At 47.6% G+C, this 24,221-nt stretch overlaps 1 protein-coding gene across 3 annotated transcripts in view; it reads left to right on the forward strand.

Annotated features, from left to right (window-relative positions):
* The window catches only part of znf609a (zinc finger protein 609a), a 176,468-nt gene that overhangs the window by 140,595 nt on the left and 11,652 nt on the right, over positions 1 to 24,221 (forward strand). For 2 of the 3 annotated variants that reach the window (XM_023984907.2, XM_023984908.3), the window contains one exon: positions 14,949 to 15,180. In XM_023984907.2, the coding sequence (XP_023840675.1) occupies positions 14,949 to 15,180 (232 nt within the window). Of the gene's footprint in view, positions 1 to 1,976; positions 2,329 to 14,948; positions 15,181 to 24,221 lie in introns of those variants that run through there. The other variant, XM_070442941.1, reaches the window with a different exon arrangement.

Raw genomic sequence — 24,221 nt, forward strand, 5'->3', positions numbered from 1 at the left:
AAATAACCTGGTGGCGGGCATCTGGGGCTCTCCTGGGAGGTGGCACAGGCAAGAGAGGCAGCACGTTCTCTTGATTCGAACATGCAGTTAAAACCGCTTTTGCCCTGTCGCCAGGGTCCACAGGGGCCTCCCTGCTCTCTTCTCTCCTCCTCTTCCATCTCTGGGAGAGAGCAGTGACAAGAGGCTGGACGGGTTCAGTTCACACAAGGAGCTCAGTGGTGAACAGGGCTCACCTTGAGAAAGCAGCTTTTTATGGCATTGCACTCAATGTGCAATAAAAGGGACTTGTCGGAGGAGTGTCGCCCGTCTACTTTATTGTGTACTATAGTGGCATCTCCCTTTACATGAGAAGAGCGGTATCAGCCAGCCAGCCAAACACCCTTCGGTGACCCTCCAAAAGGTAGCTGGAGTAAACGAGAGAGAGGAGAGGAGGGAAAGAAATGTGTGTTTGGGGGCTTTGTGGTGTGCAGAGCTGAGAGGAAAGGTTATCCTTTCAGAAGACCGATAAATGGCTGGCTGTGTGTCTGATTGCAGTGCTAGCGTGATGTAAGGTCTTACAGTTGGGCAGGGACTGCAGTGGAGCATGATGGCCATCGTCTCGCCTCCACTCTGGGCCCCTCTCTCAGTCCCCCAATGACTGTATACGAATGGACAAAGCCATCGATCACGTGACACCATTCATTCCTATGTGAAGACTCAATAGCGCATTTGAAGCCAAAATAAGTCAGATGACGTCTCGTGGAGACATAACATGCGCAGTTTGAGCTATACCAGGAAGTGGCGTTGCAGGCTAGCTCAGTGCTGCCCCCTCTCATTAAGTAACTCCAGCTGAAGGCCGACCGGGGTACTGCAGGCTGAATAGCAACTCAATTATCCTTATAATTTTTTCTATGTGCGATTTATAAAATAATCGGTTCAAGGACATGCATCTGGTGTAATAGAAGTAATTATAGGTATTGATTGTCTAAGAATTTGTCATTTATTTACACGAAGATTGCCATTTTCCCATTCACTACAATGGGGGATCCTGTTTTTGACAACCAATGCCTGCAGTACTGCGGTCGGCCTTGAACTGCGTGGCTTTAATAAGAGGGGGCAGTCGTTCTCCCCTGCTATCCCCTTCTCTAACTCTTTGTCCCTCTCTTCCCCACTACTTTCTTCTCAATTTTTTCCCATGCCCAGTTTCACTCCCACACTAAAAATCTAATTGTGTACTCTAGAATTGAGAGAAACATGTATTTAATTAGGCTAGATGTCCTTTGAACTGGAGCCCCAAGGTAAGAGTCTGTTACACAACTACTTCTGGATCTTTTTATAACTTTGTGTACAGTTCTAACAGTCAACGTTGGGAGTGTTCTTGAATCAAATGCCTGCATATTTTCTCTATTTCTGGATTCAGCACTCTCGCTTTGTTCCCACCCCTTCTGGTAGGGTTTTCACTTCGACATTGGCTGCTGAAAGCATGTTACCTTGGCTGTGATGTGTTTGGTAATCATATCTGTATGAAACCCTCTGGCCCAGCCCAGCGCTGTGTACTGCCGTGGCTGTTGTTGTGTGGGTAAGTAATCCCAGCAGGGCTCGCTAGCCGGGGCGTTGTTTACCGTGTGTTCTCCCCTGACGGAGGTGAAGAGGTGCTGAGCTGTTGTTTGTCGAGGGCTCAGCGGGCTGTCTCAGGGCTGCAGAGATAAGGGCATGACTAAGCAGTGGACAGAGAGAGAAGAGGGGAGGGGGAGGGGGGGGGGAGATCGACAGAGGCTCTGCACTGCTTATCTGGATCTTTGTGCTCCGAGGCCCGGCCCGCCCCTCTGACTGAGCTCTCCGGTGGGTGACCTTGACAAGAATGTTGGATTATTATTGTAATAAATACCGCTCTGGTGGAATGGCCGGAGGTCAGGAGGGGAGGGAGGTAGGGAGGAGACGAGGCGGGAAGTAGGGAGAGAGGGAAGAGGGAGGGAAGGGAGGGGATTTCCGGTATTTTCCACAGCACAGATGGGACTTTGTTGAAACATGTCGCGGGGAGACCGGTCGGGTGAGAGCAGCAGATTGGCCTCTCAGTTTGGTGTCCCGGAACTGTTTACTACTACTACTACTTCACCGCTCCAGCAGCAGCCATGTTGTTTTTCTCGGTCTACCCGTCTACCATCTGGATTTGTTCAAGGGAAGCCTGGGAGTTGTGTTTTTGGGATGGGGCTTGACTGAGGCGCACTGCGTGTGACTGGCATTCCTTTGGCTTAATTAACTCCCCGGCAACAGAGCTAACAACCCTTTCATAGAGTTTTTTTTTTTTTTTTTTTTTTTTTATCAAGAATCTCCAGCTCATCTCAAAATGTAAGTGCTCTGTTAATTTTGCTACTCGGTGGGGGGGAAAGGATGTACTACAGTACGGAGATCGGAACTACTGTGAAATTACACCCTTGTGAACGGGATGTGTGAAGATTTCAAGTGGCCATGCTTTTGGGGGGGTCGTTGGAGGTCCCTTTTGAGTGTGGTCTCCTCCCATTAGCACCAGCACACAATACCAGGCAGAGGCCCCAAGCCAGCCAGCCACCGTCTGAGTTGAAGGGGGAGGGGTAGGGCAACAGGCAGGCGAGGGGAGGGAGGTCATCAGCTCGGCTTGTGTTGCGACCAGAGAATAGAGGAGCAATAACCTGCTGGGTTCCAGCCAGCCAGACAGTTCTCAGACAGGAAGGTACTGCTGTAGTCAACCGTGTCCCTTTTCTTAATACACCAGCTGCCAGTTCCCCCAAGCACTAACTCTCTCAGGTAGCAGCAACTGCTCAATTGGCTCTCCTCGAGAGGAAAGAGACAGGCAAGTGGGAGGCACAAGGGGTGTCAACAATTTTTTTTTCTCTCTGCATATGTAGTCAGAGTTGCTGTGCACAAAGCCTTGTATGCCCTTCCGTGTGAACGGAATGAAGACGTCAAGCCATTCGTGAAACTCTAGTTCAGTTATCAGGCAATCGAAGGTCTTTTTCAGCTTGCTTTGCTACCTTCTGGTTTCATGCAGGCTCCTGTCCCTGAATACTGATAAGCCGGAAGGCTTTCTCTCTCCACCTCTCTACTCCCTCCCTCTTCTCCTCCTCCTCTCCCCCCCCCCCTCTCTCTCTTCTCTATCTCTCTCACTCTCTCCCTCTTCTATCTCTCTCTCCTCTCGCCCACTCTCTCTCTCTCTCTCTCTCTCTCTCTCTCTCTCTCTCTCTCTCTCTCTCTCTCTCTCTCTCTCTCTCTCTCTCTCTCTCTCCCACTCTTCTCTCTCTGCTACCACTCTCTCTCTCTCCTCCACTCTCCTCTCTCTCACCCTCTACTCTCTCTCTCACCCTCTACTCTCTCTCCGTGAAACACTATTTTGCTTGTTATGCCGTCTGTAGAAAAGCTTTTCCTCCCCGCTGTCTCTGGTCATATTACACCCAGTAGTCCGGGCTGTGTTCTCAGGGAACACAAACACTTCTCAGTGTGTCTACTCGCTCTCTCTCTCTTTCTGCCTCTCTTGTACTCAGTCCTCCCTCCCTTTCTCCGATTCTGTTTTCACGCATGGGCTCAAAAGCAAAGAGGCATCGGAGGCGGAGCTGGCAGCGATCCATCAATGCTGAAACTAGGGCGAGCAAAGGGAAATGTAACCTAAACTGCAGGCTAAACCAAAGAGCACAGCCTCTCAGTAAGTAGAGACACTGCCTTTGTACGCTCGGCGGAGTAGCTGGTGACTCCCCTGCCCTGCACAACACAGCGCCTTTTCCACGTTCTTTTTAAACGGGCATAATGTAGGCGTCGACAATGTCTCGTGAAAACTCGAGTCCTGCAACAACGCCGTTTAGCCGGGGGGGCCGAGAGCATTAAATCAAGGGTTTGCTTCCATTTCCTCATTTTTGTTGTTGTTGTTTTTTGTTGTTGCCTGAGTGCACACTCGTAATCAGGCAGCCTGCGCCGTGCATCGGCTTTCAACTCTGAACAGAGCCCATTGTTGTCTGATGTCTGTGTTAGCCGAGTGTGCTTCTAGGCTGTGTCTCCAATCATGCAGCCTCAACCCACAGAGAAGAGGCTAAAATGCCTAGCCGCCTAACCACAGACACCCAAGAGTAGAGGAAATTGACGAAGGTAGCTTCATACAGTTGAATGCATTAGAGCAAACGAGAGCTGTCGTAATGACTATTCCTAGCCGCAGTGACAATAACGGTTTAATTGCATAACGTCTAGGGCTAGCGTTGTCTCACTAACAAGCCGCTCCGTTCAACTGTTTTGTTGAACCAGTAATTGGCCATGTGATCTATAATTGACAGTAATTTTTGTTCAGCCATTTGCTATAGGCCTTCTGTAGTTCAACATTAAACAATGCTCTCTTTCCCCCCCTCTGCTCTGTTGTCAAGTGCCTCCTACTCAGTCGAGGCCTCTGCTGAATTGTTGAGACCAGGCTATTGGCTGCTTGCAAAGTACAGGTGTTGTCGGGGTTACCACCAGTCCTTGCTTCCTCACAGCCACTATCTCTCTCACACACTCCCTGTCTCGCTCTTTCGTGTGCGCACACACACACACACACATACACACACACACACACAACTACAATTGAATTGTCATCGCCACAGGCAGTAAAGAAAGGCATCTCTTTTGTTAAGCACCTTCTGTGGCAGCAGGAATCCAGTGAATGGCCTCTTCAGGTAAGGCCTTGCCAACGATTATTCTCTTTTAAATCAAAGCTGCTTTCGTTTACCGTAGAATCATAGCGAATATCAAATTGGCCTCTTTATTGATTTTTTTATTTTAAATTGTCTGGCCTAGTTTCCCTTTCTCAAGAGCTGCGTGATTTAAAAGGCTGGAGACTTTGATTTGATTGTGTTTCATTTAGTTCGGTACAGTAACGGTTCTATTTTGGTTTCACTGCCTCGCTGATGTTGTTAGGATGTGTGAGGGCTTGGCGTAGTCTCTTTCCTCTTAGCAACAGGTGAATAGCTGGCTGAGGCTGTTGCTAAGGGCCCGGAGATGCGCGAGGGAGGCTGGATTCTCTGAGCTGTCTGAAGGCACCGCCTCAATCTGCCTCTCCCTTGGTGGGGGGGGCGAACCCACCCTCCCCCCTCAGCATAAAATGGGTCACTGAAGAATACCAGTTCTTCCTAGTCATTGAACTTGCTACTTGGTTCTTTTTTAAAAAAAAACATGTTTTATTGTCACAGTGAAATTTTCTAGGGTCAGCCGTAGTAGTATGGCTCCCCTGGAGCAAGTTAGGGTTAAGTGCCTTGCTCAAGAGCACATCGACAGATTTTTCACCTTTCGGTTACAGGCCCAACGCTCTAACCGCTAAGCTACCTGCCGCCCTTTTGTGCATTGTAGAAGTAATACTTTGCTACACATTGGAAAGAATACTTGATGGCAAGGTATTTAGAATCGGACTTATTGTGATACCGTTTGCCTTTTAAAATCTATTTTGCTGTGGCAGTTTTAATTCATGTCCAACTCTCTCATTAGACTTCTCTTTGAGTCGTGTCAATAATGGTTAAAGGGGTCTGTTGAAGTGGATGTTGACCCTTTTGTCTTTCAATGTGGGAGGCGGTGTGATTGAATTAGCCAGGGCGCAGCTCTTGCTGTTGACTACAGGAGGCTCTGTGTGTGAACTGTAAAACAACGGTTTCTGTAGTGCCCTGGACTGCACGACTCCGTCAGCCATTTCTGCCCGCAAATCTCTCACACCTTCCCTTTACCTGTCACTTTCTGTGGTGTGTCTGCTTTCACCCGCAGCAAGCTCTCCCACGCTCGCATGCTAAACACCAACTGGGGAGTCTCAATCATTACCTCACAAAAGGCCTAGCCAATTATACAAACCTTATATGGTATTTTAAAGAAGTGGGTTGTTGAACAAATGGGGCTTCAAGTCTTTTGTGGGATAATGTTGTTTCTGTTTAAACATGGCAGTCTCTCTGTGCTGTGTCTGCAGTCCCGTTTTAAGTCACTTTCATCATCAGTTGCAGAGTGCCTGAGAGAGCATGTCAGTTTGGTTTCATTCCTCTCAAAGGGGAAGGAGAGAAACAAATGGTCAAAGGCCTGTTGTATGTAATTGTGGGATGCATGTTCGAGGAGGCGTACTTTTAGCTGGCAGCCATATGCTGGCAAGCAGTATCTTTTCTTGAAGATGTTCTCTGTCCTCTAATGAGACACCGGGCAATTATGAATAAACTGCCTCCTCCATGAATCTAGGTTACAAGGGGGAGGGTTCAGTGTAGCCATGCCTGGTTTACTCAGTGGGGCTATTAATGCGGTGGTTGTCTTTTGTTGTTTTTTCTTCTCGCCTCTCTCTCTTTCTCTCTCTTCAGTTTGAGGCTTGTACTTGGGCTTAGAGAGTTGCTTGGAGACAAGAAACAGACCCCCCCCCCCCCCCCCCCCCCCCACACACACACTCCATCGCTGCTTTTCACTTTCGACTCTGTGGGCTTTTGCTGGTTTTCTTCTTTCTTTTTTCATGAATTTTTTTTTCTCATGCTAGCGTTTAGTCATTTTCCACTTCTCTGTCTCTCTGAGGTTTTCAGTGCAGACAACGCAGCATGTCATTTAAAAGACCACATTTGGTCACAGGAAACTGGCAGGCTTTCTCCTGTGTGGTTGTGTTTTGACAGTGCTGTTAGGCCTGTTCCATGAGAGACTAGGGAGGGGGGCAAAGCTGGTTGAGAGTGTCTTGGAAGGCTGGTTGAGAGTGTCTTGGAAGGCTGGTTGAGAGTGCCTTAAGGCTGGTTGAGAGTGTCTTGGGAAAGCTCGGTTGAGAGTGTCTTTGAAGGCTGGTTGAGAGTGTCTTGGAAGGCTGGTTGAGAGTGCCTTGGAAGGCTGGTTGAGAGTGCCTTGGAAGGCTGTTGAGAGTGTCTTGGAAGGCTGGTTGAGAGTGCCTTGGAAAGCTGGTTGAGAGTGTCTTGGAAGGCTGGTTGAGAGTGCCTGGAAGGCTGGGTGAGAGTGTCTTGGAAGGCTGGTTGAGAGTGTCTTGGAAGGCTGTGTTGAGAGTGCCTTGGAAGGCCTGGTTGAGAGTGCTTGGAAGGCTGGTTGAGAGTGCCTTGGAAGGCTGGTTGAGAGTGTCTTGGAAGGCTGGTGAGAGGTCTTGGAAGGCTGGTTGAGAGTGCTTGGAAGGCTGGTTGAGAGTGCCTTGGAAGGCTGGTAGAGTGCCTTGGAAGGCTGGTTGAGAGTGCCTTGGAAGGCTGGTGAGAGTGTCTTGGAAGGGCTGGTTGAGAGTGCCTTGGAAGCTGGTTGAGAGTGCCTTGGAAGGCTGGTTGAGAGTGTCTTGGAAGGCTGGTTGAGAGTGCCTTGGAAGGCTGGTTGAGAGTGCCTTGGAAGGCTGGTTGAGAGTGCCTGGAGCAGACTCTCCCGACCACTCAATTTGGTGCCTCCAGTGTGGTCACCAGAGCGGCTACCAGGGCCCAGGGAAACTCAAATTACAGGCAGCCTTGGGTTTCCATGAATCCGATTTTCAATCAATCTTCCTCTCTAATTATAGGCAAGGGCAGTTAGTGCCCGATTTGTTTTACGGCCCCCGTGGTATGGCCTTCTTCCGAATGTTCTGGCCCGGTGCCGGCTAGCTCAACATAAACTGTGTAACCACTCACAACATGAACACGGACCGCTCATTCCCCTTTCTGCGCAGACTTGTTGGGAAAGTAGTGTGTTTTACAGACCACTGTCTAGGCTACTGACCATAGTGATTCCTCTGACACTGAGAGATCAATATTTCGACTCTTCTTATCGGAGGATCAGTGGCGGGAACGGTATTGACTGTTGTTTCTGGGGCATATGATAAATGCAAAGTATGCTACTTCTGGTTACGTTCCGTGGTCGAAGTCTGTTTTAGAGATCGGACACCCCATGATATAAGTTTGAATCTGTCCTGTCCAGATCTCTGGGTTGTGTGTTTGTCGTATGCTATTTAGAGTCATGTTGAGTGCTCTGTGTGAATCGGGTCTAATAGGCGCTGTGTCAGTGTGTCAGGTGTTGAGCAGCCCTCTAGTCCTATCATCTGTGCATGACTCATCACTTCTCCCCCAAGTGCTGGTGTGGGCATGCTCAATGGACCCAGTGTGGGCGAAGGGAGGCATGTTGGGTAATGGGCACAGATTTACACAGTATCACCACAGCACGGTGATTAATTGCACTGTGTCCTACAACGGACAGCGTCTGTGGGAAATGGCCGCCCCCCCCCCCCCCCCCCCCCGCAGATTTTTGAAACTCTGGTACTGCTAGTGCAGTGAATAAATTGTGGTAACCTTTGATCTGGAGGCAAGCTCGTTAAAATGATGTAACCTACATTTATAATGTTTGACATGCACAGGGAAGCCGTTCGGCATGCCAACTCGAACACACTCCGTTTTTTTTGCACGGTGTTCCACCTCCCGGCTTTTGGTTCAATGGTGGACTTTAGGCCACGAAGCTGAAGTCAATTGACACACTTAATTACCCAGGGCGTCTGCTAAGTCAATAACCCCCCCCCCGTTAGGCCAATGACTATTATGACTGGTGGTGTGAAAGTATCGCTTTTATGGCGAGAAGTCATAGTCCAAGGTCTTTATTTGTTTTTTAATACCTTGACTGTTAAACTTGTTGAAGAGAAATCTTTCTTTTTCTGCCAGTTTCCGAAATGGGAACCGTTATCAAGCCTTTTCATGATCTGCATCAAAGTGACAAAGGCCGTTTGGGGATGTCTAGATCCCTGGAAGTCATCCTCTTTGAATTTCCTGAACTTTTAAGTCCTCACTGCCTGCTTGTTTACACAGTTGGGATTAGAGCTGCTAACCTGAAAGGCTGCTTAGAGAGAGGTCCATCTAAACATAGCGTGACATTAGTTCAACTTTGTCAACACCAACGGGGTTAAGTTGAAAGGTTGGCGAGTGATTGATGAAAGATGCCCTTTGATCGCTATTTCTACACCTTTGCGAAGATTAAGCGAGGTGTCTCTTTTCAGTTAGGTGTTTAAAATACTGTCCTCGGGGGGGGGGAGTAAGGTCCTTGAATATATTAGTGTTACTTAGCATTCTGGTAGTAAGGTGTCCCAGGCACGTTGCCACGTTTATGTCAACAGGTGTTTTACTACCTACAACAGTTAATGGCGGGGTCAGAGAAGGGGAAGGTCATGGTATGGTGAAAGGTGAGTGGGTGACTCTAATTTTAATTTAAGCCTGTAAACACATGGAGAATGCCTCCAATCAGTTCAAATGAGCCTAGAGGCCAGTGGACCAAGACAAATGTACTCTCAAAGAAATGATTGAGAATTGTTGCTTAATTTCCTATTCTTGTTCACTTCTAATTTGCGTCAAGTCATTTATTTTCCTTTTTTTAGTTTCTAATACTTAGCATAAATGTTGACGCAGGCTTTTTGTAATATCTCAATTGGCCATCTATATAATAATATTGCGGTATCCCCCCCCCCCCATCCCTATCGTTTTCCTCCATCGCTCTCTCTGTTTTTGTTTCTAGGCAGAGGGCACTTCTCTCCCCTGTCATTATGACGAGAGGGGACTTGTATGGCAGATGTATTTTCCCTCTCCTGATGTTACTGGAGACTCTTGACACGGCCTGAACTCTGCTCTCTAACCCCTACCTGACTCCAACCTCCCCCGCAGGGACTGGTCACCACCTCCCAGCGTGTCCCATTCAGAGGGATGTTGGGAAGGTGACATCACACATCCGGGGGCCGCAGGGATCTGAAACACTTTACTCTGCTTGCGGAAAGGAGGGGGTGGGGGGTGCGCAGGAATGTTCTGTGAACTCAATGGAATTTAAGCTGTAACACACTCGCCTGCCAAAACCAAATGATGTGTTTCTGTGAGATTCCATTCCTATTATACCAGTTGTCTTCGGCCTCTGCGCTTACCTTTTTTCCAGGCCTCTTTTCCTCGCTTCCCCTTGTTTTTTTTTTTTTGTGATTGTTTTCCTAAGGGAGCATTGATTCTCCTCTGTGCCAGCGTGAAAGTGGATATGGTTGTTTGATGATGGGTTTGGGGGGGGGGACACCTGAGATGATGCCCATTGGCTCAGCAGACCGAGGGCCTGGTCTTTCAAACGTCATGAGCAGGTAGGGGCATTACCCCTGAAAAGACTTAGAAGGGCTGTTCAGTCTTTTCTGTTTTGGTAGGGCTTATTTAGCTTAGTGGAACTTCATGTTGATTTAAAGACAATCCCCGATCATGTTCTACCTGAATAGTGATGTGATTGTATTTGAACCTAGGCCTATTAACAGCTGAGGTTTTCATCAATGCTTTTTACCTAATAGGACAACATTCCCACAGCAGTCTTTCGTAACACGGCACACTGCCACAATTTTGATTTGCAATACTTAAATCATATGTTGAACAGTAAAGAAAAGCCTTTTAAATTGTTTATATTTAGGATTAAACGTTGAGTCGTTGGACAGACCCCAATCCTTTTACAACCTCAGAGTCCCAGTTGCAGGGTGTGTGTGTGGTGTGTGTGGTGTGTGTGCGTGTGTGGTGTGTGTGTGCACGTGGTGTGTGTGTGCGTGTGGTGTGTCGTGTTGTGTTTGTGTGTGTGTGTGTGTGTGTGTGTGTGTGTGTGTGTGTGCAGGCTTGGCGAAGTGAAAACTTTGCAGAGAAAAATGACCACTAATAGTGCACTTGAGCCCACAAAAGGAGAAACCGGTCCAGGAATAGTGGATGTTTTTGTTGTAGACTTCGGGCTGGTGCTACCACTGAGGTTTTGTATCCATTTAGATTTCTGCTTCCCCTGGCTAGAGACTGGGCCTCCCTTCTTTTTCTGCAAAGAAAAAGTGTATGCATAGGCAGGGTTTCTGTTTGGCAGTCTTTTCCTGGTGTCTCCACTTAAGCTTTCGGTTTGTGTTCGGTGGTCTCTCCCGCCAGCCGTAAGCATCTTTGGTTTGGAAGGATCTGACGCTAGGGTATGTAAGCATGCTTTTGGTCGACGGTTGGAAGAATTCCTCATCGACCACTGCTGTTTTCAGGTTCGCTTTCTTCTCTATGGAGCCTACACTTGCAAACAAGCGTTAGCCGTTAGCTTATGATAACGTGTCGCTTGTTTTTCCATACGCATTGTCTCGTTAGCCGACAACAGCAAATTAATACTCGACTGTGTTCTGAGCCTCTGGCATTGAAAAATGTGGTTTGTCTTTACAAGCATCAGTTTCATGAGAGCAGCACAGGTGGCTGAGCACGATGCCCTGACTGTAATCCCCCAGTAATCCTGTCTGAGGCCATGGGCTCACTTACTTCTCCCCAGCCTGATTCAACAGGGAGAGGTGACCGTCCTGCGGACGGGCTGCCGCAGCAGCTTTACAGTGGGCTCAGTCTTCAGGTTCTGAAGGGCAACAGGTTTGAGCAATTCGCCCTGTGATTCTGTAGGCTTTATAAAGGTGGAGAGAGTGAAGTCTTGCCTCATGCCGGAGTATAAAATGAAGCTTCATCTCAGAATTGGCCGAAGGAACTCTTCCCCTGCAGGGTGTGGGGTGATGAGTCACTCAGACGGTGTGGCTCTCGCCAGGCCCCGGAATGAGAGAGCGTGACTCCGCACATAGCCCTCGCAAACAGTGTGGTCGTCTGATTTTTATTTTTGTTGCAGCCAAACTGTAAATCCAGGGAGCTGCAGTCGTGACCAGCACGGTGATGGAGCGAACGAGAGAGAGACATTGAATTTAGCATCGAAGGACAACCACTGAGTGAGTGATCACACAACCACAGGAGTTTCCCCAGACTGGAGGATTTGGCTTTGACTGATGAAATAGGGCTCTCTTGGATGCTAATCATAGACGAGCCCTCCTTGTGTGTCAGCCTGCCAGCCTTGCTGCAACAACATTCGCGACTGGCTCAATTACAGTAGCGCCACAGCGACAATCACTATCTAAATTCTGAAAAGACAAGACTATCCAAATGCATTTCAAATGCATCCCCCCCCCAACCCAATCTATATGATGCACTCCGCAGTCATCTCCAGCGCCATCTCTGATATTCAGAGGGCTCAATGATATCCTTGACGACAAGGGCCTTTAAGAGGCGGTCCCAGAGCTCCCTGGGCTGCTGAAGGCACCAGCTGCTGCTGCCTGGCGCTCCAATTAAAGACTCCACTTCTCTCGGCTCAATTCATTAGGGAGCTTGTTGCTTACCGCCGAAACACACGGCGAGAGCAACAATCCCAACAAACGGCCCCTAAAAAGTCCTTTTGTGACCGTCCTCGGCTACACCCCTCTCTCTCTAGTTTCTACAACTCCCCTTTCTCGTATGCTCGCTCACGATAGAGCCTCTTTGCCGAGTGGGCTGCCACCTGCGAGAGTCAAACCGAAGCGGCTATGTCATCCACCACCTAGGCGTGGAAGTCATTAATGGGGGTTTTATCGCCAACACGCGCGTGTCGTTGCCCTGTCCCTGGTGGCAGCGTTTCAAACGTCCCCCACGTTAGTGTGAAGTGTCCTTTTCAACATAGGACTTTTCTGTCGCTCAGAGGATGGCTTGTATTCACAAAATCTCCTTTAACACAATGCTTTAAGACGCGTCAAATTTTGTGGAGTTAGCATTTGCCTCTTCTTCAATTGTGTTGTATTTTACCCGACTAAGCAAGACGGTTTGGTGTTTATTCAAATGAATTGGGCTCGCCAGTCAGTAAGCAACGCTGTCATGGGGGCTTGTTTGTAGCCTAATGAGGGTGTGATGTAGAGTCAAGCTCATCAGTACTCGCATACTCGCAGCACATCTGTTGTTGTGTAAATTAGGCCGAAGCTCATGACAACTCACTGTAGCCTACACACCACCTTCCAAACATACAAGTCAACCTTCACATCACTTTAGCCTCTAGAGTACAAACAGTACTACACAATCCCTAAATAACAGGTGTGCTCTGAGAAGTTGACAACGTAAGCAGTGCCGTCACAGGGGTTTGCCTACGATAAGGGCGTACGTTCTCGAGAAAATGAGTGCTCCGGATGCTGGCTATGGTTTCCATTAATACACACTGGTATGTTTACTAGTGGTTCGGTTGACTGACTGCCCCAGTGGTTTTCAGCACCCTGGGTTTACTGCGTTGTTTGTTTACAGGTCGTTGCTGCGTCCCCCCCCCCCCCCCCTGGGAAAGTGGTGGGAACAAAGGGCCAGCCCTATTTTCTCTCTACAGTGGTGAGGGAGGCCATCTGCGGTTTGGCCTTGATTGAACACATCCTCGTTGATTAGCCCTGCGTTTCAGCGGTGTGAAACGGCCCTATCAGCTCCTCCTTGGCTAGCTCCAGGATTTATTATGTTGGCGTCTGGAATCAGGAATCCGTCACAGGGCGACCTTCGCCTGGTTTCTCCAAGCAGTATTATCGTGTGTTCAACCTTTCCCTTGAAGCGCTTGACACACAGGCTTTCCCCAAAGGCTGTAAATTGAAACCAGGTTGACTGAAGTGGATTAGGGAGTCTCCGCTTGGTGATGATAATCATTTGGTGGCTGCTTATATTTGTCTTATTTCACACATGTACGTGTGTGTGTGTGTGTGTTATACACGTGTGAATTGGAAATGTGTTTTGCATATTCACAGCCAGGTTCAGCCATTGTCACCGGTGACCCTGGAGAAATGAGGGTTAAATGCCTTGCTCAAGGGCACATCGGCAGGTTTTTCACCTTTGTCGGCTCGGGATTCGAACTAGCCACCTTTCTGTAACTGACACAATGCTCTAACCGCTAGACTACCTGCCACTGTACATGCACCTTCCTCTCTGCATTGTAAGTAAACACCAAGCAATTGCGATGTCTTAAACAATTCTCCCGAAAGTCCCATCAATACTCTTGTTGAAATAGCAATTCTATGACGAGTGTAGTTTTAGGAGTAGTCTTACTTGTACATATTTCCCCCTTACCTCACGGAATAGCAGCTACTGTTAAGTAAATAGGAAGACCTCATTACATAAAGTATGGCCTCGTTGTTGACGTTTCTAACAGCGTACGGATTGATCTACTGCACTGTCTTCTGTATTCTCTGCTGTTTGGTTTTGGTAATGTCGCTGTTTGGAACATAAGCCTAGTACCGCTATGTCAGTCTGTTGTTCTCCCCGCTATGCTTGGTTTGATTTCACGGTAAAAGAGATCTCTTACTAAATGCTGCACTTTCATGTGTGGGGCGAGTCAATAAACACCACTAATTAGATTGCCAAGTTGGCTCCCCGTGCAACCCTGAGCGAGAACCAGCAATAACATTTTCAAATGGCTTCAGAAGCTACAGCTGAGGAAAAAAGAGAAGGAAGAAGGCTGCTTTATTACAGCCGTAGCTTCTGTTTTCATGATTCGGTGCACTTAAATGTCCTCAGCCATGAATAATAATCATGGAGGATGGTAATGATCCCCACCATCAAGGTTAAATAAGCTAGCGGAGTACCACTTCCACCACGGCTCTCTGAATATGGCAGACTAGCTCACACTGCAGGAGAGAAGGTTTCCTAGCTAGACCCCCCTAAAGCCAGCTCTTTAGATGAGGTGACTCGAGCCGATTCTCTTGTCCCAATAGTGGGTTGCAAAGAGAATAGCAATGAGTGACCCATGGACATGATCAAGACACCATCCAGATTCCCCCAGGATGAAATGTCCCTTTCAAATAACCCAGGCATCCAGGCGGGTTCAGTGGGTTTGTGAGAGGCTGAGAGCTCAGGTCTGAAGGGGAAGTAGCACTGTCAGTGCTGCAGCTGAGCCAGTATGCTGAAGGGAAGGGGAGGGGGGCTCCGCAGGAGGGTTTCAATATCTATGACCCTCATCTTCAATGGGCAACATTGACACAGCAGGGGAAACGCCGCAGCTGCTGCCAACAACAAGCAATGACTGCTGCTGACTACCACTGTATCAGAGCATCTAGCCTAATCATTTCTTGCCACCCTACACATTTCGTTGTGCATATCGTAATGTAGGCCGGCCTCCTTTGTGTGGACATAGACCACATTAAGCACATCGATGTCAGCTTGGTTTATCATGTTATCTCTAATCAACATTTCTCCTTTCTCCCGGTGCAGATGGAGTCTCTGGTCTCCACACCCAGCCCTCCACCCCTGCATCTCCTGGCGCCGGTGGGCAACCGCAGCGAAAGCATCGCCTCGCCCTGTGAGCAGATCATGGTGCGCACTCGCTCAGTGGCGTCCAACACGACGGACGTGGCCCTGGCCACTGATCCCGAGTGCCTGGGGCCCTGCGAGCCCGGGACCAGCGTCAACCTGGAGGGTATCGTCTGGCAGGAGACCGAGGACGGTAAGGACTGATCTCTGGGCAAAGGGAATAAAGGGATAAACTGTATATGGATTTCTTTTCTTATTTTTGTGGAAAAAGGAAATGTTGGCTGGGATTTATTTCATGATGAACCCGAGTTCAGTGGCTTAAGTGTGTGCTCACCCACTGAAATCCTTCGGCCTATATTTTATGTAGGACGTCCCGATAAAAGGTCCAAGATGGAGGGGAAAGCAAGATGTTCTGTTTTCGTTTATCCTCTGCCATAAATAGGCTTCATCTGGTGTGAGAACTTGTAAGCCCTCTCTGGATGAATAATTCATTTATTAATGCAGAAGAGACATTCGTCAAAGAGGTGCATTAGGCGGTTATTGTAGCTACACCATCGCCTACAATTGGAGCTAGCTTATCAGCATTCTGAGGGCCAAGGGTCTTGTCTGCTTTATTGTGTGTTCTCACAGTGAGCCGGTCTACCCTCAGTACTTTGCTCCTTTTCCCTCTTCACTCGCTTGGTAATGGAGAAAGGAAGCAGAGGCAGTCGACGACTCGACGAGAAATTGCCTCAGCCGCCTCCTCTTTTTCATCACCACGGCAGCACTTAGCCATTACAGATTTGAAACCTCATTTCACAAAAGCTTCAGGTCTCTCGTCGGGGAGTAATTCCCCGGCGCAGGAACAGCTAGCACGCCTGCTCCGACATGCTCTTCCCCCACAGGGCCGCTAATGTGTTTAAAGTGAAGGACTACTCAGCACACCAGACTGCCTTTAATGATTCAGCGCAGGGGTGGGAGAACACATGGCGCATCCACAGTGTTGTTTACAGTCGCTTACAGACCTATCCGATTCCGGAGGAAGGGGAAAAAAGCAACGCACCCCCATCCTGATACTGAGTGGAGGTGGTGCTATCTGCAAGCCACTTACTCCCAACCTCTTTAACGGCCATGAATAAATCAGGGCTCCGGAGTATCTGGAGCTTTATCGGGAAATACATCAACAGAGAGGATACCGAGGGTGGCTAGCGTCGGGCCGGTCATTTATTCCCCCGCTAATGGCACCGGTCAGACTCGCAGCAGCGTGTTCAAATGGCCGTGATTTACTGGCAGCGAATGTTGTCAGGAGGCATTTCGCCGCAGGTGTGCCCGCGTACTCTCGTGCGTTCCATCACCCCCACTGCCATGGTGTGACAACACAGTACGCGAACGAACGTGCTCACGCCGGGAAAATAGAATGCACATGACTGAATGAGAGAAAACAGACAGGCAGTGAGCGTCTATGGCATCATAGCGTGTCAAATTAGAAAGCAAGTCTATTTTTCTCACGTCTACGCAGAGCAATGCTGGTAAAATAAGCAGATCAATTGCATGTGTCGTTAGAGTTAGAGGAATCGTTATGATCTTCCCTATGCTAAGTAGTCTAAAGATGTAGTTTAAAATGTATTGGACTGTAAGCTAAGGTTTATCAAAGGGAAATAGGCTATATATTTGAAAACAATTGCATCCGACCTGTGTTGATTTCGATCGCATATAGGCTAGGCAGGATACGGCTGGAAAACTCGAGGACTCAAGAGAATACTGTTTACTGTATGTAGAAGATCGAGACTTGGTTGTTTAGAAAGCAATGCTGGTCAAATGAGCAAATAAATTGCCAGAAAATAGACGATGCATTGTTACACCTGGAATTGTGACATGTATAGAGAAAAAGTGTCTATTTAGTGTTGATAAGTTTAACTGTCAGTGCCAACAATACATGTTTGGGGGAAAATGACGCTATGCCCATCTGTGTGGATTTCGATCACAGGCATTCCTTTCACGGCTGGGAAACTCGAGAAACTCCCGGTTTCAAAAGAGAACACTGTTATGTAGAAAGAACGAGACTCGCTAAATTCTTTATAAACTGCTCGGGTGTATTAGCTACAACTCTCCTCACACAGGCAGGTACGGACGCTCCCGTAGGACGTACACGGGGAGTCAAAAGGAACGCACAACAATAATTCCTACATAGCGAACATAACAAATACAACTGTTTATTATGGATTGGCATGACAATAACGCGCTAGGCAGTGTACGTCGATTGACGCTCTCTCGCGCGTACACATTTTGATGCAGTTGACGGCATTTCTCTGTGCGATTTCGGCTTAACTCACAGTTCACCCTGTGGCGGTTGCTGCTTGGGAGCTGAGAGAGAGCGACTAGCTGGTTCTCATCCTCCCCTCTCCTATGTCCCCCGCCCTTCTTCCTCCTCTCCCTCTAGTGTTGATTCAGTGGCTCGTTTGAGGCGGTCGCCGTGTGGCTCATGCGGCATGAGCCGTCCCCCCCAGGACTCTTTCTACCGCAGCAGCAGCCCCCCCCCCCCTCCTCGCCTGGCAAACGCGGAGAGTAAGCACTGGGGGCAGCCTCTCGGGTTAAACAATAGGCCATCGACATCAGAGGCTCAACAGCATCTGCTTTAGAGCAGGAGAGAGACGCAAGGAGTGTGGAAGGAGAGCAGGCATGGCAAGGTTACCCCCCTCGGTGACGTCATCTGCCTCTTCACGGATTTCTAAGGCGCTAGAGGCTGGCGATTTAATACACGTCGTTAGTCAATATATTCTGCGTATTTTCCCCTTTGTTGGTGCAATTGCACATCACTCAGCTCGTCAGCTCCGTATCCCCAGCTTCCTTAATTAAAGTGGGTCGCGTTGTTTTATTCGTTCTCTAATAAAGGACACCAACCTTTGCTAGGGATATTTGATTACTGAATGCTGACCTTCTTAGACGTGCAGTATTTATTTTATTTTGCCGTGTAGATCAATGAGCAGCCCCATGCTAGACCTGACAGGGTGAATGAAGTGCAGGCTGGGGTGGAGGAGGCGCCCCTGACGCACGCACACACGCATACACATGTTCGTTTAACCCCCTAAGGTCGATGTTTGTGCCCCTTGGAAATGAAATTTGCGTAATAAGAAAATAGCTCATGCCATTAAAATGACCTTAGACGAGAAGCGCCCTCTAACACTACCTTGTTTTTCATATTATTTATCATAAAAATAGCAAAACACATTCATATGACTAATAATAACAATAATAGATTTGCTTTATATAGCTAGCGTTTCTAATACAGAATCTCCAAGTCGCTTTAAGAAAAAAACTTTTTAAAAAACAATTCAGGCAGCAGGCAGGTCATTGGAGATGGTCTTCCACAGATAGATAATAAGCTGGAGATATCAGTATTTTTTGCATATCAAAAATGCATGTCAATCCTTCTATGTCACACTTCCCTTATCTGCAGTGAAAGCTGACAGAGCTAGAGCGTGTTTGTCAGACCACGAAAATCAGTTTTCCCGAAAATCCCAAAAATCGGTTTTCATCAGTGTCTTAAAAAATTGTCTGCAGCTTCTGAACGGTTTGGCCTAAAAAACTATTATGGCCCCTCTGGAAAGATGAGACTCTCACAAACACGATGATGTTCTCCGTTTTGTGACTCGTCTGAAGTCGGTACAGCCGATCTGCCAACTTTTGTCTGTAGCTTCCGAACAGTTATGGCTACACACTAATATGTATAACTTCAGAACAAAATCCCTTTGTATCTGTTATACAATGCGTTCATAGAGACTAATAGCAGTAAGGCCAAAATAGAAAATGTCATACATTTAAAAATATATATTTTTTGGGGAGGATACTTCAAGGGCTCTTAATGGTTTATCAAATAGCAAAATGATACTTGGTATGACTTTCTTAAAACAATTCCATAGAGCTTAGTAGAACCCCCCCTTCCCCCAGCTTAGACAGGGCTTAGACTCTTATGGGTTAAGCACAAACACACAGACACACACAGACACACCGTCGGTCAAAGCAGCCAGCGATGCCACACTTACACATCTCTGCTTGCTGGGAAGAGCGAGAAAAACGTCAGGAAGAGAGGAGTGGCATTTGGCGGCAATGCTGGGACTGAAATAATGAAAATCCTGCTGGGAGTGGACCCTGACCCCCGGGGGTCATGCTCGCTGTTGTAGCGTCGTCAGCCCGTTCCAGGCCCCCCACATACTGCTGCTGATGCTTCCAAAATGTCAGGGGTGCACGCAATGCCGTCGGGGGTAACGCCAAATAATATATGTATTTTTTTTTTTTTCACATTTTCAAACAGTCCATTTATATTTCCTAACGGGGCTATASATTTGGGTGAGTTTTTTTCTCTCGCCTGACTTGCCTTGTTTCACTTCCAAAAATAAAATGAACCATCTAGTGTTCAACGAAATAACCAACACAATGTCAAATACAGGTAGCCTAGTCAAATAATTAACATCCAATCACATTAACCATTACTCTCTCGCAGGAATTCCACTAACGGTCCAAATGTAGCCAAACGTAACTGCTGCTCATGTTGGTATCTGTACTGATGACGCAAAAGCCATGACAGGGAGACATAGTGGAGTGGTAATGCGCGTGCAAGCAGTTGTTCCCGATACCACTTGGGTACACTGCAGCATCCACCGAGAGGCTCTTGCTGCTTGGGAATGCCTGACAGCTTGAAAGACGTTTTGGACAGTACAGTGAAAAAGGTTTACTTTGTTAACCTCTCTAGGATAGGTGGGATGGTAGGCCAAAATCCAGAGAAATGTAGCGCGCCAAATTCAAATATATTACTATAAAAATCAAACTTTCATTAAATCACACATGTAAGATACCAAATTAAAGCTACACTCGTTGTGAATCAAGCCAACGTGTCAGATTTCAAAAAGGCTTTTCGGCGAAAGCATAAGATGCTATTATCTGATGATAGCACAACAGTAAACAAAGAGAGTGTAGCATATTTCAACCCTGCAGGCACAACACAAAACGCAGAAATAAAATATAAATCATGCCTTTGACGAGCTTCTTTTGTTGGCACTCCAATATGTCCCATAAACATCACAAATGGTCCTTTTGTTCAATTAATTCCGTCCATTTATATCCAAAATGTCAATTTATTTGGCGCGTTTGATCCAGAAAAAAACAGCTTCCAATTTGCGCAACGTCACTACAAAATATCTCAATAGTTACGTGTAAACTTTGCCAAAACATTTCAAACTACTTTTGTAATACAACTGTAGGTATTTTTAAACGTTAATAATCGATCAAATTGAAGACGGGACTATCTGTGTTCAATACAGGAAGACAACAAACTGACTCTTCAAGTGACACTCATTCAAGATGGCCGTACTTCTTCATTACACAAAGGAATAACCTCAACCAATTTCCAAAGACTGGTGACATCCAGTGGAATTTTTTTATTTAATCAGAAGCCACTGCCAGATTTCTGGATTGGGCTGTGCTCAGAGTATCCTGCCTTGGCAAATCGTGCTGTTATTAAGACACTGATGCCCTTTGCAACCACGTACCTATGTGAGAGTGGATTCTCGGCCCTCACTAAAACTAAATACAGGCACAGACTTTGTGGGAAATGATTTAAGACTGAGACTCTCTCCAATACAACCAAACATTGCAGAGTTATGTGCATCCTTTCAAGCACACCCTTCTCATTAACCTGTGGTGAATTATTCATATTTTTCGATTAACAAATATGCAAGATGGTTAAATAAAGAGCAAAATTATTGATTATTATTATTTGTGCCCTGGTCCCATAAGAGCTCTTTGTCAGTTCCCACGAGCCGGGTTGTGACAAAAACTCACCCTCATTCTTATGTTTAATAAATGTATTGTATAGTGTGTTTTGTAGCAAGCTGACAACGATGGCAAAAAAACAACATTTGAAAGTGCGCTGACCCTGGTGCTAGAGGGGGTACGCAGCTGGAGGTTGAATGTTTGAAGGGGTACGGGACTATAAAAAGTTTGGGAACCACTGCTCTAAAAGTCTAGTGCCCTTAAAGTGCCGCCCAGAAAAGCCTCCACCCCACCAACACTCCCCTCACGGCAGGGCCGGCTGGCGCTACATGCCAGGGAGAAGTCAAGCAGACAGTGTGCCAACACAGTGCAGGCAGTGCCCACAGTGCCCACACCTATGACCCGGCAGCAGACCTCTGTCAGAGGTTTGAGAGCAACTAAGAGAAACGGCCAAGACCCACGCTCACGCCCCCGCTGTGGGATTGCCATGGCTACGAGCGTCTGCACCCGGCCATATTTTTATTTAATGTGTTATGATTTGGGGATTAAGTCAACATTGAACGCACGCCAGCTTTTTTTGCCGAGGAATTCCGTGTTGTTTGGATAAAGAATGGTGAAAAAAATGTGCAAGAGGAGGGAACGGAGAGTTGAGCAGTGGAGAGAGCTGTGGGGAGTGAGATGTTTATTGTTGGAGCACTGCCACGCTGTTTGAAACAATTGGTTGCGAAGCCCGCTAAGAGGCGGCTCTGGGCCTCACAGCTGAGAAAGCCCTTCAAGCTCAGAGCTCAAAATTCAGCCTTGTCACTCGGTCCAACCTGGCTTGTCAGAAAGTCCCATGAGATGTTACTACAGAGAGAACAGCTGGTACCGCTGCTTGCTATTGTCCCTGTCCACTAAGAATGTAATGATGATGGAAACTGTGAATGTCTAGTTTGTCTATGTAGGCGAGCCAGTCTGAACAGACAAATACACACACACACACACACTGCGAGGAGCCCTGAGGGGATTCTGCAGTTTCCCTGGCGTTTATTCACTCGGTGGTTTGTGTGTCAGTGAAGCCTGCTCGCTACTCATCCACTACACCCCTCAGTCTTTCACTTTGCCTCTCCCAGAGCCGTGGTTTTGGCCTCCGTTCTCAGCTCTCTCGTTCCTTTTCAATCAGTCTACCCCATCTGTCCAGTTAGACCTCCCTGCACTCCATCCATGGTCTATCTCACTGGTTCTTGGGTTCGGACCAACCCGCAGCGAGGCAGCTAGCCAGCCCTAGTGTACATTCAACCTAGTCCAGCACAGCTCCAACCCAGCCCCGCTGCACTAGACAGTTTTTGAATGAAAATTGACACTGGCCAGATGACAATTCCCCCCCCCCCCCTCTCCATTGTTGACAACTCAATGATTTTCATACGCATACTAAAAAAGCTAGATTGGGGTGGGAGGTCAACTCTGCGAAAACAGTGGCTTATGTGTTAGTTAGGTGTTGACATTTTGAGATGGAGATTAAAGGTACACAGCGTGTGTGGTCAATGGCCAGACACATGAGAACAGTTAATAAGGACTAGTACAACAGGGAGCGGGCAGGAGACAGTCAGGCCCTCAACGGAACTGAAAAAAAGGGGCTATTCTCTCTCTCCTCTTCCCATTAAGCGGGTCACTCAACTGTGCTGAATGACTAGTGGGGTGATTACAAAAGAGGAACTCTCTCCAGTGGGAGACGCCCACACCCTGGTCATGTGATCCCGCTAGTCAGAGGAGGCAGTGGCCGTAGCCGCCGCGCCACAGGATCAAGACCTTATCGACGTCACAGATATGTGTTGTGAATGGCAACTTCACCCCATCCATTTGCTGACGTTTGCTGAGGTGGTATATTTTAATTTGTTCCTGAGGTAAACAAGTTTACGTCGTCTACCTCCCCAGATGTCAGTTATTAGGCTACTTCCAATTATTTGAACAAAAATAGGAGAAGCACCAATGTGGAATGAGGTATCCATATTGGCACGTTTACAGAGACACATTTAATTGAAATGCCATATTGTGTTAAACCTTACAAAAAATATAGCAGTTTGGAAACTGTAGTAAAAGTGCAGTAAAACTGCAGTCGACTGTGGTATTTTGGACACAGTAATTGCGGAATAACTGCAGTTATACTGCATTGTACTGCAGTTCAACTGCACTCTGACTTCAATCTTTTTTCGTAAGGGAAGGCTTTGTCCTCATTGGAACAAGATGATAACATGATCACTTTTGAAAGCCCAGCACCACCACAGGTTTCAGCTCTAAGCGACAAAGTCAAAGCTATAATGTTCTAGCTAGCTTTGTGTGTGTGGGAGAGTGTAATCCAATGCCACAGAAAGGCTGAGTCACGATGGTGGAGTTTATCAGTTACCATTTAACAGGAAAGGGATTTTATTCATTTATCCCTGCAGTTGATCGCCACTGTTCCTTCTCCCCTCCTCACTTGAGCAAACAGATTAAGGCCTTTGTCAAACACTCATAATCCTGTCTCACTCTTGTCAGCACTGTCAACGATATTAAATAATCCCACACAGCTCCCGTCATTACAATGCCTTTTAGACAGCCATTAAGAACATACATTCTCTGTCTCTCAGGCTGGCTATAGGACTGTGCACTAGCAGGTGACAATAGCACAGGCCCTTTTCTCGCCCTTCCTCCATTTACATAGATGCCTTTTGTCCACTGTGGTCTATTTGACCTGCAGTTGGTGAATGGATAAAGTATAATACGACAAGTTAAATGAGAATGGTACCCCCGGTAGCAGGGGTCACAGTGCCCGGGGGCCTCCGAGGACCTGCAGACTTGACCCGCCGTGGGGTAGGGGGGCCTCAAGGGTGCAAGGGAGGAGGATTACGGGGGCCATGCCCACCCATTAATGAAAGGGCGTCCACCGGGGTAAAGATTATTAAACTGGTGACCCAGTCAGGAGAGGCCCCCGGACCCCCAGGCTCCCTCTGGGAGCTTGTCAGCTCTTTGTTGCCATTAGAGAGGCCTTTGATGGGGGAGGCGAGGAGGGGTTAGGGGAGCAGGGCTGGAGGTGGTGGTGGAGGTGGTCTTTGTTGCTCTGCGGGGGTAGTGGGAGGGAAGGGATGTGAAATGACAAGGTTTCCTAGCTGCTGCACTTAAGAATCAACATGGGGGAAACCGGTTCATGTCTCTCCTGGCTTCTTTCTCACTCAGTGTGCATCTCGCCATCTCACTTTGTTTGTGCTCTTTTCTGTCTACATTTCTCTGCCTCTTCCTCTTTTGCTCTTGTCTACTTACTCTTTCTGGTTCCTCAGTTTGATACAAATGTGCCAGGCTAACGCAGATGTTTTTAGCAAACAGTGGGAAGGGGATAAACCAAGATGGAGCAGGTGGTGGATTTAGAGATTTCAGAGGGGGGTTGGTTGCCTAGTTCACAGAGACTACTTGACTCCTTCACACATCCACTCACACACACCCTTATAAAGTCCTGAAAGATTTGCAACTCAG

The sequence above is a fragment of the Salvelinus sp. IW2-2015 genome, linkage group LG4q.1:29 (assembly GCF_002910315.2).
Source record: "Salvelinus sp. IW2-2015 linkage group LG4q.1:29, ASM291031v2, whole genome shotgun sequence".
NCBI lineage: Eukaryota > Metazoa > Chordata > Actinopteri > Salmoniformes > Salmonidae > Salvelinus > Salvelinus sp. IW2-2015.